Source organism: Numida meleagris, chromosome 2 (genome assembly GCF_002078875.1).
Source record: "Numida meleagris isolate 19003 breed g44 Domestic line chromosome 2, NumMel1.0, whole genome shotgun sequence".
In the NCBI taxonomy this organism is placed as follows: domain Eukaryota; kingdom Metazoa; phylum Chordata; class Aves; order Galliformes; family Numididae; genus Numida; species Numida meleagris.
This window is the reverse complement of record NC_034410.1, coordinates 129,112,193-129,131,434: the sequence shown is the minus strand read 5'-3', so window position 1 is coordinate 129,131,434 and position 19,242 is coordinate 129,112,193. Positions and strand designations below refer to the sequence as shown.

General features: G+C 37.3%; 1 protein-coding gene and 1 long non-coding RNA gene across 3 annotated transcripts in view; both read right to left on the bottom strand.

Annotated features, from left to right (window-relative positions):
* Positions 1-19,242, bottom strand: part of ZFPM2 (zinc finger protein, FOG family member 2) — a 309,416-nt gene that overhangs the window by 105,135 nt on the left and 185,039 nt on the right. Inside the window, exons 1-2 of one of the 2 annotated variants that reach the window (XM_021388158.1) lie at positions 6,780-6,814; positions 2,447-2,558 (exon numbers count right to left, since the gene is read on the bottom strand). In XM_021388158.1, coding sequence (XP_021243833.1) covers positions 2,447-2,537 — 91 coding nt within the window. In that variant the 5' untranslated portion in view covers positions 2,538-2,558; positions 6,780-6,814. Of the gene's footprint in view, positions 1-2,446; positions 2,559-6,779; positions 6,815-19,242 lie in introns of those variants that run through there. The other variant, XM_021388157.1, reaches the window with a different exon arrangement.
* Positions 11,282-17,477, bottom strand: LOC110394356. The gene is made up of 3 exons (XR_002435572.1): positions 17,304-17,477; positions 12,171-12,288; positions 11,282-11,441 (listed from the first exon to the last, which is right to left on the bottom strand). It is a non-coding gene; the product is annotated as an uncharacterized LOC110394356 (long non-coding RNA).

Sequence of the window (19,242 nt, the reverse complement as noted above, 5' to 3'; positions counted from 1 at the left end):
AGAAAAACAGCTCCCAGGTGACCAAATCCGCTACATGTACAATTCCACACATTTGTTCAGCTAATTGCTTTCCAAAATAACAATGTATTGCTAAACAAGCTAACAAAATTATACACATGCAACTACAAAATAACATCGAATTACAACTTCATGCCAGCTGACACCATTTCATTAGAAGTAATGGCACTGTAGGAGACAGAACGCGAACACAAATCAAGGCAATGTGATCTGGAATGATGAGATACAAATTGAAGGAAGAAACATTATTATATTTATTTATTTTACCATCTTCTATTTGACATTGTTTTGTGATCCAAGCCAATTAATCTTTGTAGTACGAAAATCCCAGCAGGGCTCAAGGCAAGGGTAGGTGCTTAATGAACAGCAGTACAGCCAATGCCAAGTGCAAAGAAATGAATAGAACACAGTGAAGCTACAACTCACTTCCTACACAGTTTAGCCAAATTCCAGGTTTTTAACATGCATTTATAACCTACGGTGCACATCTATCTTGATCTCCAGTTTTAATAGGCAGCTGCATTGTGTGGTAGAGATATCAGAATTTATCTTTAGCACTGTATGACTATCACACTTCTTAACAAAGTACTAAAATAACAAGTATCATCAGTGAAGCAAAATCCAGCACATTTGAATGAAAAGAGTAATGTTTTGGTCTGCTTAAAATGTGCTGAACCACAGACAGTTATTATTATTAAAAAAAAATCAATAGATTCAATCACACAGCACTGAAACTGTCTAATGAATTAGTCAGTGTTTGTAAGGTACTTTGAAGATGAAAAGTCTTACTGGTATATATGTGCTAAGTATTATTATAATTACAGAAGGAATATAATACTTGATAAGACAGCATCCTATGGGAATTTGCAGAAGTTATATTTTAGACTGAAAGTAATTTCCCATTACATTAAAAAGTTGTTGCAAAGAAGTTTGCCTGTGAAACATATTCAGTACTATCGCAGTTCAGTATGTAGGAGAAAACCTTCCTTATATTTCAGCACATTCCAACTTTTTTCACTTGGGCAGCAATCAGAAAGCTGTGCAGGAAGGGCAGCTCAACTCTTTTTAGCTAAGAGCCCAGTTCTCTAGTACAGCAGGTGTTTCAGGTTGCAGAATGAATGTGTTGGCATTCTGTAATTATAATAGAAGGAATTTATAAGACCCTGGTGTGCAACTCATTTTTAACATGCAAATTCCCTGTTTTCAGCTTTTCAACTTTCAAAGGCTTGTGGCAGTTTAAAAGCAATCCTCTTATAAGTGTATAAATTGCAATGATTATAGGAACAAGTTGTAATTGTTTCTAGTAAGTTTTTAGGAGTCTTTGATGTTATGATTAGTGTTTTGTATGTTAATATATTGATATGGGTGCTTATTTGCCTGGATGCTTATATGCTGAAATGGTCACTAGGTTGCCTCAGCAAACAAATCTTTGATCTCAGTAGGTCTGTTTGGTTAGAAATAAAACCTAAAAGAAATTAAACAAGAACAGTACATGTTCTGAAGCATTCACAAAGTGCTGAGACTGGTGATTGAAATACAAGGAAGGAAAGTCTTAGTTTTGCAACTTGATCTTCAACAGGAATTCCAAAAACAACTACACTAAATAAATTATTCTGTGTATTCAAGCACTATTTTTAATACACTGCAATTATACCATAACCAAATTTTACAAAGCTTTCACTGTGACTGACCAAACAGCCTGGTGTATATTCCATTGCATGACAAACGCAAGAACTCAAGGCTCTCTGGATAAACACAAAAGCCTCTTGAATCAAAGTAGCTATGATATGTGGTAGGTTACACAAAGCATGTCTGGGGGGCCTCATAAGAACTCAACTTGAGCAAATCTGAAAACTCACATAAAATAGAAATGATATGCATTCCCATTAGCTAATGCATTGCAGTGAAGCATCATCATGCAGAGACTGGAATGTCAGAGGTTACAGCCCTGTAATCCAGTCCCAGTTATCTTCTGTTTCCATGCTGACATGAAGTCTTATCACAGTCCAATCAAGTTCAAATTCTTCTTCTAAAAGAAGATTTCAGTTAGGAGTCTGTAATGTAATGTAACATGGAGAAATGCTTTCTGGTATGTCCTATAAAATGTTAGAAAGAATTCACCTATTTCAGCTGTATAGACTTTACTGATGTTTGCCAAGAGGCACCGACTCTCAGAAACACATAGTATTTCATGTCAGCTGACATCCCTCTGTGTTTATAAAGCATTTAGTACGCTACATACACCGCGAGGGGCTTTTATATCACTAAAAGGAAGAAAAAGCATAACAAGAATGTGGTAGCAAAAACAGAATGAAAACCATTCCAGTTTAAGGGAAGACGAACAATCCATTGTCCTGTTATGCAATAGGTATATTTGTTGTCAAAACCCAGCACAAGAAAGTAGAGCAAAAAATCAGCTTGTGTTTACCTTTGCTGTACACAATGCAGTTGTTTTTGTTGTCTTCTACTCCTTGCCAAGTCACATCCAGCAACCACTTGGGGCCAGCAGTCAGTACCATAGGGACCGAAGCCTTTGTCTTCTGTAGGAAGGATGATAACAAATAGATGCCATTTGCTTGCCTTGATTAATAACTTGAATAATAATAGTAATAATCATTTTATTTGCCAACAACAAAATCTCCAAACCCATAAGCCAATGTCTTATTCCCCTGCTTCAGGATTTTTTTAAGACACGAGCAGCAAGCTTTGGATTTTTCATTGATTGAATAGTGAAACTATTATCAAGGATTTTTTCTGAATGATATTGGATCAGATCTCCGAGATTACGCAGATCTCTGGTGGCAGTGAATTATAAAGGGAATGTAGATGACTTTCACAGCAAAGAGCTAACTGTTTAGAAGTGAACTTCAGACACATTGTACTTTGTTATCAGCAGGATCTCACTATTTCCTGAAACAGACAGGAAAGAATTTAAAGAATCGGTATCCATTTCAAAGATCTGCCCAGGGTAACATTTGTATTATCATAGGAAATTGTTGAGTGGGTAATGAAACTTTTCCCCTTTTGCAAAGTGTTGATGTGTGATTTTGCTATGTCTGAAATAATAATGCTAATGATTCAGTACATTTTGTCTCCATAAAGACTATAAAAGAAGTTGTATTAATGATTTCAAAGGCACAGAAATGAAGTATGACACCCTTTGCATCTGAAAGGCTAGCAGGCAAGAAGATGCACATTTAACAAAACCATCTCCTGCATATATGTATTTGAGATTCGATATTTAGAGAATTTGGCATCTAAGATGAAGACTTCAAACTAATTTATACTTAACTCCTTTAAAATGGCAAAAAATTGAAAAATGTTGAAATGCCACAGACTTCAGGAATTCACAGTTCCTACTGAATTTGAAACTACAAAATACAGTATATACAATCACCACATAACTTTCAATTTTACTTTTATTTTCTATTTTTTTCTCTGGGACGCAATCCTTCTTTAAGAGATTTTGATTATTTCATATTCCATCAGTAATGCTTCAGCTGGCTCCAGCTAGGTTCTGTTGGCAATGTTCTTTATGATTAAATGAGTTCAAAAATCTTAAGATACAAAAAATCATTCACATGGGCATTCGTGATGCAGTGGCCACAATTATTGTCTAGGACTGGCCTAGAAATGTAGCAATAAGAGTTACCATATAATATGCCACATTCCATCAAAATTAGACAATTTAAAACATTTCAGTTATATTAGGATTAAATTCATAATCTTATATAAGATTAACTTCATAAACTTACAATAAACTTTATATCAATATTATATCAATATTTTTTAAAAGAAAATGGAATAAGACAGACATTGAATGTTCTTACTATTTTCAGGGTTACTGTGATGTTTGTTTTCTAATACTGTTTTATGAAATATTGTATTTCTTGCTTAATTTGCATTTTAAATTTTGCATTTTTCATACAAATTTTTCATACTTCTTCCATATACACTGCAAACGTTATTCAACATCCAGAAGTTTTGGAAGAAACAGACATAAAGTGAAGAATGAGATGAGTGGAAAGGAATGCAAAAACTAGCAACAGCACACCTAGGTAGTTTAAAAGTACTGAAAACAGAGACATGCAATGTCTCAATTCCTAATATCGCCCTTCATACACAAAACTGCAGAGAGTGGGTTTGCATATGTGAAGTATTATAAGTTATCCCTGCAGCATGTGTTGCAAATCTGAATTTAAACCTGTGTTCTGTTGCATAACAACACATTAAAAAAAAAAATTGTCATCCGATATAAATGATCAAGAAGTCTGATATTATCAACTGTTAAATCAGTGCAAATTATTTACATCTGGATTGCACAGAAAATAACGATATGAGTGAGGCATGAACTGATAAAGAAATGCACGATATGAAATGAAAGGCAATCAAAATTTTTTCTTGGCATCCTAATATAGGAAAGTCTGGATTTTAGTGTCATTTACACAATGGCAGCATAAGGCTGCTATGGAAGTGGAAGACTCTCTATTCTTCACAGAGTTGAGAATTATACCTTTATTAAATATAAGCTTTAGCACAACTGCTAGCAACCTTGAATGCACAGCAATAAGGAAGAGGAGGGCTGGGGCATGTTCCCACCACATGCTGAATTTCTTCACCTGCCATTTCAGTAAAACCTTTAACATGCCTTTTGTGCTTATATGTGCTCTCAGTTTCTGGCAATCCCAAGTGCAATCAGCTGATAGTGCAATATTACCCAGGTAGTAGACTTTTCCAAGTATACCATCAATGATTCACGCATCCAAACAAGTCTATTTTTCAAGCTGGAGGCCAAGTTAAAAAAAAAAAAAAAAGAAGAAGAAAAAGAAAAAAGAAAGAAAATGAAAATGAAAATTAAAAAAATTAGTCTTCAAGAGCAGAAGAGATCATCTATTTAATTTTCACAAGACCCAATTCCTATTTCTGGTTTTCTTCTTCCCAGACATCTGACATTTCATTGTTTCTCTCCCATTTGTAAGGGTATTAATATTTGCATTAAGGTGGTATCAAAAAGCCTCAAATAACATCAGGATCTTCTTGTGCTGGGCAATAGTTTATTATCTACATAGACAGGACGAATAATATGTCCTGGGAAAGGATTATACTTAACCACATACTGCTGAGGAAGAAATAAGATACAGAGATACTGCTTGACTTTCTCATGGAGATTAATTTCTCCTTTAGTAAGTGGGTAGGCTTAGTCCCAGGCCAGTGCCCTGGTTTCTTCCAGGCAATGAGACGAGCCCAGGCTGGTGCCTCATCCACTCTGATGTGCAGCAGCAGGAGCAAACAGAGTGAGCACCAGCATTTAGGATGTGAATACACTTTGCTGAACCCTGTTTATGGAGAGGTTTCTTTGACCTTAAAGAACTACAAGGAGATCACTAAATTAGTTTCCAGGTCAGCTTGCTGGTAAAGCTTGTCACCAGTTCAGCGGTGAATGGTAACTGGGCACCAGAGGCAGGCCTCAGGAGGGACAGGGCATTTCACCTCGCAGCTCTACCAGTCCACCAGAGCCTAAGGACACCTCAAACACATTTCCCGCTCTCCCACAGCACTGCTCCTGCACTGCACAGGTATGCAAATAAACTTCTAATATGAAAGCAAAACTTCACAAGGCCCTGGCTGCTTGTAAAGCTTGGCAGCTCTACTAAGGGCTACTGCCAATGGCTTCCCTTTGAAGTCACTCAGAAGCGCATTGTGTGAGCTGTAAGATGAGTCAGGACCACTGCCGAGGTTCTTGGGGTTTGGCATCCTGTGAGGTTCACACGTTCACAGAAGGTGTTCACCACTGACAAAGGTTTGCTCTTGTTGTGGCTTATTACCTAGTAAGAATTGAAGCAAGTTTGCTGATTCAGGAAAGGCCATTTCCCTAAAATGGTTAAAATGAAAAGACCCCAGTCTAAGATAACAAGAAGCTATGGTTAAATCAGTCATGCCTTTATCACCTCAAGATTAGACTACTGCAATGCGCTATACCTGAGGCTACATTTTAAATCCATTTGAAAGCTGAAGCTGGTGCAGAATGCGGCAACCCGCTTGTAAAGCAGGATATCGTGCTTTGAGCGCATTACACCAGTGCCTTTTAATCTCCACTAAGTGTCTGTGGATTTAAGGCACTGCCTGCAACCTGAGAACCCTGGGACCTGTCTGTTTCAGATACCTGAATGAGACCTGCCATGTCGTCTGCCCCAGATGTACAACCACAACGGAGATCCACCAAGGCATGCAAAAAGGGGCTTTCTTGGATCAACACGGAAGAAACTGTTGGCAGGGCAAAACTGCTCCACCAGAAAGCCATGCTGTAATTGAAACCATAAGCCCAGTCTGAGAATGAGGAGAACAACCATGACATGAGGAGCAGAAATGACAAAGCGAAAGGGAGAAATGGTGGCAAAGAGGTTATTTGTTATTGGGAACCCTACACAGATGGAGTGCATGTGGGAGAGATCCAGGCATCAGATGTGAAGGAAAGGGCATGTGCAGGCAGTTAGCTGGTGAGCCATCTCACATTCGTATTCTGGGTCCACACCGATGCCAGCATCACTGCTGTGGATCATACATCATGGTCCCACTGCTATGACTCACCCAGTCACAATCAGGTTCCTCACCTGACCAGGCTGCTGCAGAAAAAACAGTGCCTTCAACTTATTACTGTTTCCTCCTTGAACCTTGTTTTAGTTACAGTTATAGGACAGGGAGGAACAGTTTCAAACTAGAAGAGGGGAGATTTAGATTAGATGTTAGGAGGAAATATTTACTCAGAGGGTGGTGAGGCTCTGGCACAGGCTGTCCGGAGAGGTGGTGGATGTCCCATCCCTGAAGATTTTCAAGGACAAGTTGGATGGGGCCCTGGGCAGCTTGGTCTAGTGGTTGGAAACCCTGACCATGGCAGGGGATTGGAATTGGATGATCATAGTGGACCTTTCCAACTCAAGCTGTTCTATGGTTCTATGATTCTATGATTCTTCATGAAAGGTCTCCATCTTTGGGTCATCCCACTAGAATTAAAGTATGTTAATATTCTCAAAGTGTACAGTCAAAATCACCCTGCGATTCATAAAATTCATAAAATTTGCAGGAACATTTAGTTGGTCATTCCCAGCATGAGGTGAGGGACTTGAAGGTTTGGGTGGAGAGATTTAGCTAATTTATGCTGTATTATTTGCAGTGTTATTAGGAGTATCTCCATCTAAAGAAGGGAAACTTTTGACAGAAAAACTTTCTTAACAGTAGCAATTATATTATATCTGCTTAAAAAAAAAACTAAAAAAAAATTACATTTCTCCCTCAAAAAACAAAACAAAACAAAACAAAAACCTTTTAATAATTGCTCTAAAGCTTACTAAAACATCCTGCCTGCTGCCCAAATACAATTAATAGGGACTTCGTAACACAGGTGTCCATAAGATGGGGCCATACAACAGTAACCTAAAATTTTGGAAACAAGGGTACATTAAAAATCTGCAGTGTTGTTTACTGCTCTGCACTAGGAAAATGTGTACTCAACACTTGAATTATTTTTACCTGAAAACGTAATTTCTGCTAATGTCTTCATACATGCCGTAACCGGAGAACTTTGACAAGGACAAAAAAGGCTGAAACTGTGATCTCTTGGGGAACAATTAGAATTAGCTAATGAGGATAAAAGAGGTCAGGCAGACATCCACTTTTCACTAACCTTTGAAGCAACTGAACAAACAAGGGAGTCAACTCTCAATAAATGTTTATATTCTGTCAAGAGGTTAATGGAGATAAAAATAGCCATCTCAGAGGGTAGAAAATAGTTTTGCACTCTTGCTCGAAGGAATCAGTGCTGACAAGGTAATGTTAGATGGGCTCTTCCCTGCATAGGTTTCTAACATATGATGTGTGTGGCCTGGCAGAAACTTGACGAAACTCCCATGTTGAAGGGAAATATGGTATGGGCAAGTTGTTTGGTATCACTGAAATTCTCATGTCAAATGCCTGATCACTGCTAGCTGTTTCCGAAGAAGGTGTGCCACAGCAAGAAATCGGTACTAAGCTGATGACGTCACGTCCCTGTGACGCAGCTACCCTTTCCCAGGCATGGCTTTCCAAAAAGTGTTCAATGTTATTTAAGGAGATGGACTGTTTATTGAAAAATCACTACATTTCTCTCTTCACCTTTTTTTCTTTGTAAAATGTCAAAACTATCTCCCTGAAGTATTCTCACCAAAACAGAGGCAAGCTGCTGGCTACTTAAGATACTAAAGGGCTTTACTACTGATTGTCTTCTGATTCCCACAGATTTTCTTTGAAAATCTTCCAGAGTCCACATTCCCATAAATGATACAAAAGATTACCAAAATGTCTTCATGCCCTTGTAGGAAATTCTAATGCCCCACAGTGCAGTGCTACTTTTGATACCCAATTAAAAACTGATTGTACTGGGAGGAGAGCTGCAAATATGCCTCAGGTGCCTTCAGATATGAATCTCGCATAGGAAAACACCAGTTAAAATACAGAGGTTTCTACTCTGAAATTCAATTTAAATTCAGTTTGATCGTCACAGGGTTGACGTATCTTCTGACATGGTGAATATGCAAAATGTCCTCTCTCAGGAGGTTAAGTTCACCTTCGGTGGTCACCATGCTCAGTCCAGCAAAACTTATTAGCTCATCAACTCAGCTCAGTTGGGAAGGTCCCCTAAGGTCATCTGGGACTGAATAATAGCAGAGATTTGCAAAGGTCTCCAACTATTCCTAATTAATTAAAATTTGTTCCAAGACATTTCTGAGTAATAAGAAGGGTGGCAACTTCCCTATATCACCTCAAACTTACATTGACTGCTGTAGTTTATTTCTTCATCAAAACTGATTTAAAATAATCAAAGCCTAATACAAGCCCAGTGGACAGACAGACATAGCTCTCCTTTTTGTGAATTTGTGTGCAGTCATCTGGACCATCTTTCAGTTTTCACTTCTGCAGCCAGAAAAATCTTATCTTTTCCCAACAAGGATTCTAGGGAGAATATTTATTTCAAGGGCTGCCAGTCAAAGGCACATGGCAGCACTCCACAGTGCCATGGCTTTCTGTGCTAGACACAAAGAGGCATCTCCTCTCCACTCCACAAGATTTAAGGTGTGGGGAGGATTTCCGTTTCATGGTTCCATGCCAATGACAATCTTCACCAATTAAAACAAAGACATTGCAGTTTCCACCCACTCTGGAACTGTTCAATTACACCAGAATTTCAGTTTTTACAACGCCCTCCTGCCCTGCTATGTCTATCAGTGAGATCCTGAAACTAAACGCAAGGTAAATTTTGCAATCCTTAGTCCTTGTGGTTGTATTTTCCATTTTGAAAATCACATAAAAATGTAATAAATGCAGTTAATTTCATCTGAATCTGCTGACAGATGTGGGAGAACTGTTTTAGTTACTACTTCACAACTTTAAGGGATCCACTGTTGTAGAGGAGTGTTCAAGCATTAGCCTGTGGTTAGGGCTAGATGAAAAGAGTACGTGGAGCCTGTTCACCTGGAGTTCTGCCATGTTACCTGGAAAGACAGAACAAACATGAACAAACTGTTGCCTATGATGGGCCATGAAATGGCCTCAAGTTGCGCCAGGGGAGGTTTAGGTTGGATATCAGGAAAAACTTCTTTACAGAAAGGGTTGTTAAGCATTGGAATAGGCTCCCCAGGGAGGTGGTTGAGTCACCATCCCTGAATGTGTTTAAAAACCGTTTGGATGTGGTGCTCAGGGACACGGTTTAGCAGTGGGTTGTCAGAGTCAGGGTAGTATGGTTAGGTTGTGGTTGGACTTGATGATCTTGAAGGTCTTTTCCAACCTGAGCAATTCTATGATTTTATGATTCTATGAAATTAGTGATGGAGAAGGAAGAGGTCCATGTGACTCCTCAGTATCTTGGATAAGGTAGGGGGAACAAAGTCCTCATGCCTTCTTCCATCCAAGATTATGGAATTCTGGACTCTCATTGTGAAGCACCGGTGGTTACACAGCAGTGCTGTATGTGAGGACCAGTAAACTGTGAAACAACTTGCATCACTTCTGGTCTATGCATGACATTTTACATTTGGATATATATTTTGAGATTTCACTTATCTGAAGTGGTACTGCCTTCATCATTTTTTTTTGTGGTGATAGTAGAGGATGAATAGTTGGTAATATTTGAAAAGTCTGCAGCCAAATCAAAGCCTTTAAATGGTTTGATCTCAAAAAGAAAGAAGAAAAAAATCATTAAAAATAAAGCAGGAAAAAAAGAAATGTACACACAGATGGAATCCTGAAAGACAGCTGGGATTCCCTGCAACTGAGAAACCCTGCTGTTTACCCCAAGAGATCATCACTTGTCAAGTGACAAAGCTGAACATACATTTCACCATACAACCACAAACCTTAAGCAGACCAATGAAAATATTCAAACAGAAAAAATACACCCTAGGTCTATTCATATTTTCCAACATTTGTCATGACTTCAACATGATTCCAAATTTGTTATTAATATCAAATATGCCTGGTGACAAATGCCCTTAATACAAGCCAAATACACAATAAATGTTGAGATCATTTCATACTACCCAGCTAGAATGCATCCTTTTACATCTAAAAAATAAAAATAAATCTAATCGCACTGTAACTTTGGTATAAAATAATGGCTGTCATAAAAAACAAACAAACAACAACAAAAAAACTTTAGCTTGTTCTACATAATCTGAAGATGAGGATTCATTAAATAATGACACTTTATAAAGTTCTAAGGTGCATAACTCAGAATTACAAAGCTTTGCAGGGCTGGAAATGTAATTTCAAGCCATACTTGCATTCTGGAAGCACAGACTGATCTCTGGGACTGAGCATGGAAGATGCTTTTTCACTCAGTCCCAGTAGTAGTCCTCAATCATGCTGTGTGCCCAGAGCTTCAGTGGAGCCTTCTGAGAACACTTTCAGCCTTCGGTTCCCTTTTCCAGTGTTTAGAGAAGTGGAGTTGTCCAGGATCAGGACATTCATGACCAATTCATACAACACTAACCCTTTTACTTAGCACATACTGCCAAATGCAGAGGGATATTCCACTTTCCTAATCTCAGAAATGTAATAGTACTAATGGAAGGATAATGGAGATTCACATAAAAAGTTTATCGTAATGCAGCTATAATCAGTCACTCTAACTTGTAAGTTGTGCAATAAAAAAAATGCCAAATTACCTTAAAATCCAGATTTATTGTAAAAAACAAGATATATATACAGATAATTATTTTTATTGTGTGTTTTTAATATCTGGGATATTTTTGGAATCGGTCTTCAAACTCTTCCCCAGAACTATTCTTATTTCATATTCTGGAGCACAGAGCATGGATTCTTGGTCCCAGCTGAAGGTTTGGGCAATTCTTTCCATCTGCCTGTCATGTGGCCCTGGAGGATGTGACAACCAGCTGTTAGGAACAGGAAAGCAAAAGCAAGAAACTGAACCTCTGAAAACTTAGTGAGCTTCTCCTTCCCTTACTGCCCTATGTTGATGTGCTTTACAGCCCTGTCCTTCCCTCCTATAAAGTCAGTTCACCCTGGCCTCTGGCTTCACAGCTACTCCTCTCCCTCTCTGACCTCCTACCTTCCCTTTCCTCCATTTTGTATGTTTCCATCTAGCTATGTCTAGCTAACTCTTCTTTTTCCCTAAGACCATGGGAAGGACAGGAGTGCATTTTGCCATCACTCCTGTGACTTGTTGGTTAGTTGGTGCTGTGACTGATATGAATATAATTAACAACGATCTTCTGAAATGTAGTGAAATGCTAATTGTCTGTATTCTGGTGAGTTGGTACCCTTGGGTAGCATGCCCCTGTGATTGTGCCTTAGTGCTCAGGTACTGCCATGGGTGTTGAACCTCTCCATTTCACTTTGAAGTCAAACACTTTTGCTAATGCTATTTCACAGATGACAAGCACCTGTACAGATGAAATCACACTACATATATCTCATGACAAGACATAATGCAGTGCTGCTTGCATACTTTCACCCTGAATTATCAGTGCATTTTTCCTACTGGGTCAACTCCTATATTGTAAATCATTGCCTACACTGAGAATTAAGTCTGTGTTTCTAGTAATGAAATCATTTTGATATTTGCTAGTAAATGTTTTCCAAATGCACTTGCTTAAGCATACCTCCTTTTACTTCTGCTGAACATCTTTAGTATTAAATCGATGAGTACTCCGCTCAGTAAGGTTCAGCTGCACTTTTGCAAACATTTGGCTTACGTTGGATGGACTGAGAGATTAAACTCTGCAATAAACAATCAATCCTTGTTAATCATTTGACCCTTGCTCCCTTTCCACCTGTGGAACCAAGGGAGTTAACATGACAACACATATTTCAGATGATCAAAAGGACAGTTACCAAGATTTTTGTAGAAGACACGAAGGTATTTATATTGCGTATGGGTTAATTCCGCCTGTTTCTGTCATCCAGTTTACACTGAAACAGTCAACAATGATGCCTATACCTAAAGTATATTTACAGTATGACTCTGAACAATTTCTGTTCTGTAGTAATTTTGGCTGTTTTTATCTTTTGTAATTTTATTTTCTTTTTACCTTGGAATAGATGATTTAAATCATCATTTCCAGAAGTTCAAACTTCATTTAGTATGTATTCATTTCTTTTTATCTGAAGAATCCATTAAAATAAAAAAATAAAAAGGACATACATAAAGCCTTCTATAAACAATCCATTACACACGGTTATAGATTAGTAGTTTATTGATTCTGCTTATTATATATTATCATTTCTTTGTCTGTAACTGCAAATAGAAGTTGTGTATTTTACTTTAGAAAAGTGAATGTTCTTACCATAGAAGGTAAGTGAAGGTCATGCTTTAGAAGCAGTAAAAGATAATATTTTTTAATTTTACTTTTCTTTTTCCAAAACCAAAAAGTTATAAAATAAAATATTCTTTGTGTATACTTGTACAATATTTTTAATATATAATCAATTGAAATCCTATTAGAATTATATTTCTATTCAACGAATCCTGAGGCCTTTTATAAAACACATATGTAATACAAAGATATTTTAGTCAATGGATTAGGTATTATAATGTTATTCTCTTGATGATGTGTGAAACAATACTGGAACTTCAGTGGTACACACTCTGAATGTACTCAAAATATTACATGTAAATTCCTACCTAAATAATTTGGAAGAGAATAAGGGAACAGAATAAATATTCTGAGCTTTTCTTCCCAATTTTTAAAAGGTCTTTATGTACTTCTAAAATTAGATAATTTTGTATATAACTTTATCAACATTAAATAGGTTACTTTAAAGTACCAACGTAAGTCCAATAGACAGTCCTCTGTGCAAGTTTGAAAACTAGGTTTTAGATTTGTTAGGACAGCATAATCATTTAAGAAACGTTTAAGGCACAATTCAACAACCATGTATGACTTTGATTAATTATTTTTAGTTCAGTTAAAACATCAGAGTTTATCTCATTTTAAGATTATCCTTGACATATTTAGAAATCCTAATGCAGATTTTATGGTCCACACCTATCCCTGATGGTGCTAATGGACTAGACATAATGAATCATTCTAATTTGGATGAAAGGACCACACAACATTGCGGCAGTCCTTTAGAGAATTAAGGCTCAATTCTGATCTTCCAGACTTACGAATGCGTTTTTGGGATTAGGCCACATATCTGTACATCTGTTGAGTCTCAAGGGGTGTATACTCAGCTAAGTGTTCTGACCTTCCAATGTACTGCATCAAATGTGTGGCCTTGGGATATGAAAGGATTTGATTACAACTGTATTTTAACACTGATTTAATATATAATTATGGGGTAAAACCGAATTCCTCCTTACATCTTCATGTAGAAAATTCCAACAATATTAAGCAGACAGTAGGATATTTTTTACCCAGTGAGTATCACAGTAAATGGAAGAAACGGAACCATCCAGCCAGGATAATGTAAAATCAAGGACAATCTTCTTAAGAATAACTTTAAAATCTTGTATCCATAAAAAAAAACAACAAGTTTAAATCATCTTCTGTGAGTGTGCTTCTGGTTAGTACACTGCTGTGTTATGCGTGATCCTTGATTGCTTATAGTAAAATAAACTGGAATAAGGCTCCACCATTAATTTTCAGTGTTTCCTCATGCTTTTTTGTTTGCAGTTAATAAGAATTAACTTACACATGTATAACATATTGATGGAAAAGTCTGTAAATAATTGGAACTTTGGATTATCCTCCATTCACTTCCAAGTATAATTTGTATTTCCTAGTCATTAAATATAGAATTTTATAAAATTTCATTTACTCAGTTAAATTTTTGTAAAATATACGTAGTATTTTCATGTTAAAAAAGTATTTATTTTTTATTCCATTGAAAACTTCTTCCCAAATACTACAGTGAAAAAAAAAAAGAAACATGAATACAGACCTAACAAGGAAATTAGTAGAAATTAAGATATCACTATAAAATATTTTAGCATTCTGAATCTCCTTCCCATTCCATCTGTTTGTTGTAAAGTTTTTAAAATAAATAACAATATTATTGAAAAACAGATTAATATGGGGAAAATATTAATCTCAGAGAAAATTTATCTCAGGATTGAGTGCTTTTTCATCAATGTGATGAAAAATCAGATCTGAATTAAGGATTAATGGTAATTACATCCTTTTTTTTTTTTTTTTACAATTTCAGAAGTTTTGGGCCAAGAATATGAATTGAGCATAGTAATAAATTAGCTTGTGTGCAATTATGTCTTTCAGCTGAAAAGTATGTTTCATTATATAAACGTGAAATTTTTTTTCCCCACTGCCTTAACGGCTTGAGGACTTTTTTTTCCTTTTCTCACATAAAAATGAAAATGAAGTTCCCTAAAACACCAATGGCAGATGAAAAGGATCCTGATTTTTGTAGCTTGTATGACATAATCATGTAACACAGCTCTCATCTAAATTGCTTCAGTGGACTGATTTTATGCAGCATGACGAAGAACTGCAACGAAGCAAGTTTACATGACAAAAAAAAAGAAGTTGTAAAGGAATGGGTGAAGGTCCTTCACTGGGACGGAAGATAATGATGGAGAGTCCAGAAGCAAGACTGGTGAATAAGGGGTCTGGTTCCAGTAAGACTCAACAAACAGCTCAGATCAGAATCTAAAGTGCAGGAAAACAGCCTGTAGCTTCGAGATTAGCTTTCTCACACTATTCCTGAGTTAAGCCAGTACAAACATCATCATGAATGCATAATTATGATTATGCACTACACTATGCATAATAGATCTTAAAATCTGGAAACAAAGAAGTAATGTAGGAATGCTATTTTCAGGCTTTTGGTTCTGAAGACAATAGAGCTTGGTGTAAGGGTAAAAGACTTTCTAGAAATAAAAACTGTTCCAAGAAAATACATTTTCTTGGAAAATTCAGATACTTATGAAACATTTACACATAAAAGACTGGCTAAAAGGGAGACAGGGACCTTGTGTTACGCTCATAACTTGAAAATAACAATGAATAAAACCCACTCCCATCTCATTTTAACATAGTTTAGGGAACTCAAAAAAATTATCACTTTTGGACTACGTAACAATAGACACAGAAGCTGACAGCTTGGCAGCTTTACTTAAAGGATCCTTCAATCAGGAAAAAAAACGTATTTTTTTTGAAATTATTTGCACCAAAAATTTGACTATGAACCAACATGTGTTTCTGGGAGTGATGGATATATGCTGACTGGTATCTCAAGTTAAAATGATGATATTGAGAGACTGATGCAGCCTGCTGAAAGAGAACTGATGGATCCATTTCATTTACATGTGTAGACACAGCACAAATGATGAATGGAATATCTGGGTACATCTATGACCACAGAATATTGGTGCCAGACTCATGCCAGTCAGCATTCCACTATTTAAGCCACTTAAGCCCCAGTAGCACTTCAGCTCCATGTTCTCTGATGGGACCTCTCGGGAGCTGAAAAGCCTGTGAAGGATCCTCAGTCCAAGCAAAGGACCTCAAATGGATGTGGAGAAAATACCTGAAGGAGCACACATTCAAAAGAATAACAAATTTGAACCCATAAGAGGCAGGTATTTATTTATTTTTCCTATGAAATGAAAACTCTGAGCAGATGATAAGAATCATGTTGGCCACCATCACACAGCGCACTGAATCTAAGCAATTAAATTAGAGCTCTATTCCACTGTTGGCTTGGACCAGTGTCACAAATAATGATTTTTAGTTCCAAAAGGTACTTTTTCCTTTACTGTTTCAAAGAAAAACAAATCAGAACCCTTCTGCTTCCAATAAAATTTCCAAATCAATTTTCACACACCTGACCAAAGAAAAAAAGCCAGTTTCCAAATGTTCTTTAGTACTTCAATATCCCAGTGAAGTCAATAAAAGGAAAAGAAAGCCGCTCTTCAGTGCATGTGCTATGCAGCCAAGAAAGCAGCCTAACAACACAAACAGCACCAGTGACATGAAAAATCAAGCTCTAAAACAGCAAAAGCTTTAGAAATTGGCAGAATCAGAGTCCCAGCTATTAAACTACAGAAGTTCATAAAACTTTATACCAGAATTTCTATTATTCTTGTCACAGAAATTGACATTAAAATGCTACAGTACTCCAGCCACCCTCTCTGTTTCAAACAACTACCACATATCACTTGGCACTAATTGGCAGCAGCTGTTCAAGGCAGGCTTGAACCTAGCAGACAAAGCAGTGGGGTTTTTTCCTGCTCTCTGGAGATAGGGCCCTCAGGTGAGGTCTGAGGCTGCCTGCAGCGTGCTGCTTCATCTTGCCTGGCAACTGCCTGTAGGAGCAACCTCTCATGCATGGTTCCCTGCTATGTCCCTCATGAGTGGTCTCCATTTTTAAGAAAAGTAAATGAATAATGAACATCATGACTGATTTTCACTAGCTCAGACCATTTGCACGTTTCACGGAGGTGATCACATCACAGTGTCACAGGGTGGCTGAGGCTGGCAGGGCCTTTTGGGCCCACCTGGCCCAACCCCTGCTCCAGCAGGGACACCCAGAGCAGGGGCCCAGGTCCAGATGGCTACTGAAAATCTGTAAGGCAGGAAGCTCCCCAGCTTCTCCCAGCCTGCAGACTCCATAAGACTCTGGCAGCTCTTGCTGATTACAAGGGGAGCATTTGGGTGACAAACACTAGGAAACCTGCTTTCCTCCTTCCTCTGCTGCAGCTCTGACCTTTCATCAAACTTTCTCTCTGCTAAGCTGTGGAACGCAAACAAGCTGTGACATCAGGCAACACTTACATTCAGCATGGGATGGAGCTTGGTTTGAAGGAATGTCCAAAATGACTGCTAGAAGCAGACAGCTATTGCCAGGACCTGTGGCCTATGCCACATGCCATGCAGGCAGCACCAGCCCCTTCTCACTGAAAGTTGAAGGGAAACTTGATTCACAGCTCCACCTGAGCGAGAAGCCAGGCTGGGGGAGCTGGGAGAATCCTGGACAAAGAGGGACACAGAGCGGGGGCGGGGGCTGCAGCTTCCCCGGGTATTATAAAAGCGCATCTTATTCTGTTTTTAATCAACGAGCCTTATCCAGCAATCAAGGCAGATATATAATAAGCTGAGCTACTCTGTAAATCTAAACATTCTCCACAAATAGAAAAGATACAGCCTGAGCTCTCTGATTGTTACTACGGCAACTATCTAAAATGAAAATCTTGTTAACCCTTTGCATGCTGTAGCCACCCGTGCATCAGTGTTAGCTGACTTCCATGCACTTATCTTTCCTTTTTCCCCCTCAAGAAATTCATAATTGTATTGCTTCACAGTAGTTATGCTCTGGTTATCCTATTTGGGACTGAAAGGATGGTGATAGTTGGTAGTTTCACACATATGGCTGAGATTTGTTACTAGCTCATTACTGGGATTACAGTTCAAAAAACAACTAATAAAACATAAGAGAAAATCCCTAGATTACCTCACGAGGCCTGTGATTTTGATTAAAACCTTGACAAAAAGAACGGGATGCTTTCTATTAAATCATACTACTGTGTTTTTTTTTCTTTTAAGTATGAAATGATTTGACTGTAAATATCACATATTTGTCAGAGGAATTATTCTATATAGTGCAATATAAACAGGCTACTTTTAAAACACTTTCTTACAGCTTGTAATTTTTAAGTACTGTACAGAACTGCCAGTGATTTTAACAGAACGATCTACTGACCATAGCACATTGAAAATTCATGGGCAGGCATTTGACTTCAAGTCTCTCTTAAATGCAGGAAAATTCAGACAAAGAAAACACAGTTTCTAATTTCTAGGAGAGTACAGGTGATGTTACAATCAAATTTGTGCCTTTAACTAGCTGACAGCTTCAGGCACTATCATCATAACATCTATGTGGTACTACCATGAGAAAATGAAATTCTCTGTAATTGCAGTCTCCCACAGTTTATTGCTGAAAACAACTGAAGCCAAGGAGATTTTCTTGTATTTAAACTGAAGGAAGTTTGGCCCATGGACATCAATTGTATTGATTCTTTTACTACTATACAAGAGCAACCCTTCAGAACTAGGCAGAATTAAGACTCTATGTCATTCCCAGACATGTCATTTAAGACAAATAAGCACTATATCAGTTACTGCACTGTTATTTTATGGCATTCATTTCAGTCAGTTCACCCTATATAAAGTTAAAATATCTATGCTTGGGTGTTATTCGGGAACTGAATAACAAATGTAACTTTAAAAAATTAGTAAATAACATATTTTTCCTCCTAAAATCAGAATTTACATGTAACTGAGCCCATATAGCTTGAAGTGGCTGAAGAAGTTTGCAAATTATCTTAAAATCTTTTAAAAATGGTGTCCATGTAGAACGATTAACTTTATTAAATTTCCAGTACATTAGATTAGAGGTGCCATTTACAACTGAAATGGAATAATTACCAAATTGAGTATCTTAAAATTAGTGAAATATCAATACTATAGTACTCAATTTTATTAAAAGGAAACACCAAATGAGATTTTTAAGTTTGCCTAAAACTTGTTCAAGCTTTGAGAAATTAACTGTTTTAAGAGTGCATGTCAGTGCACGATGTTAGAAATCCTAAGATGTGTTACACTTATTTATAGAAAATTAAACTCATTTAATAATCTAGCTTTCTTTTTTTTTACTTCTTAATAAACAACTAAGTTTTAAAAAAAAAGCTCAGAGAACTGATTTGCAATGTACACA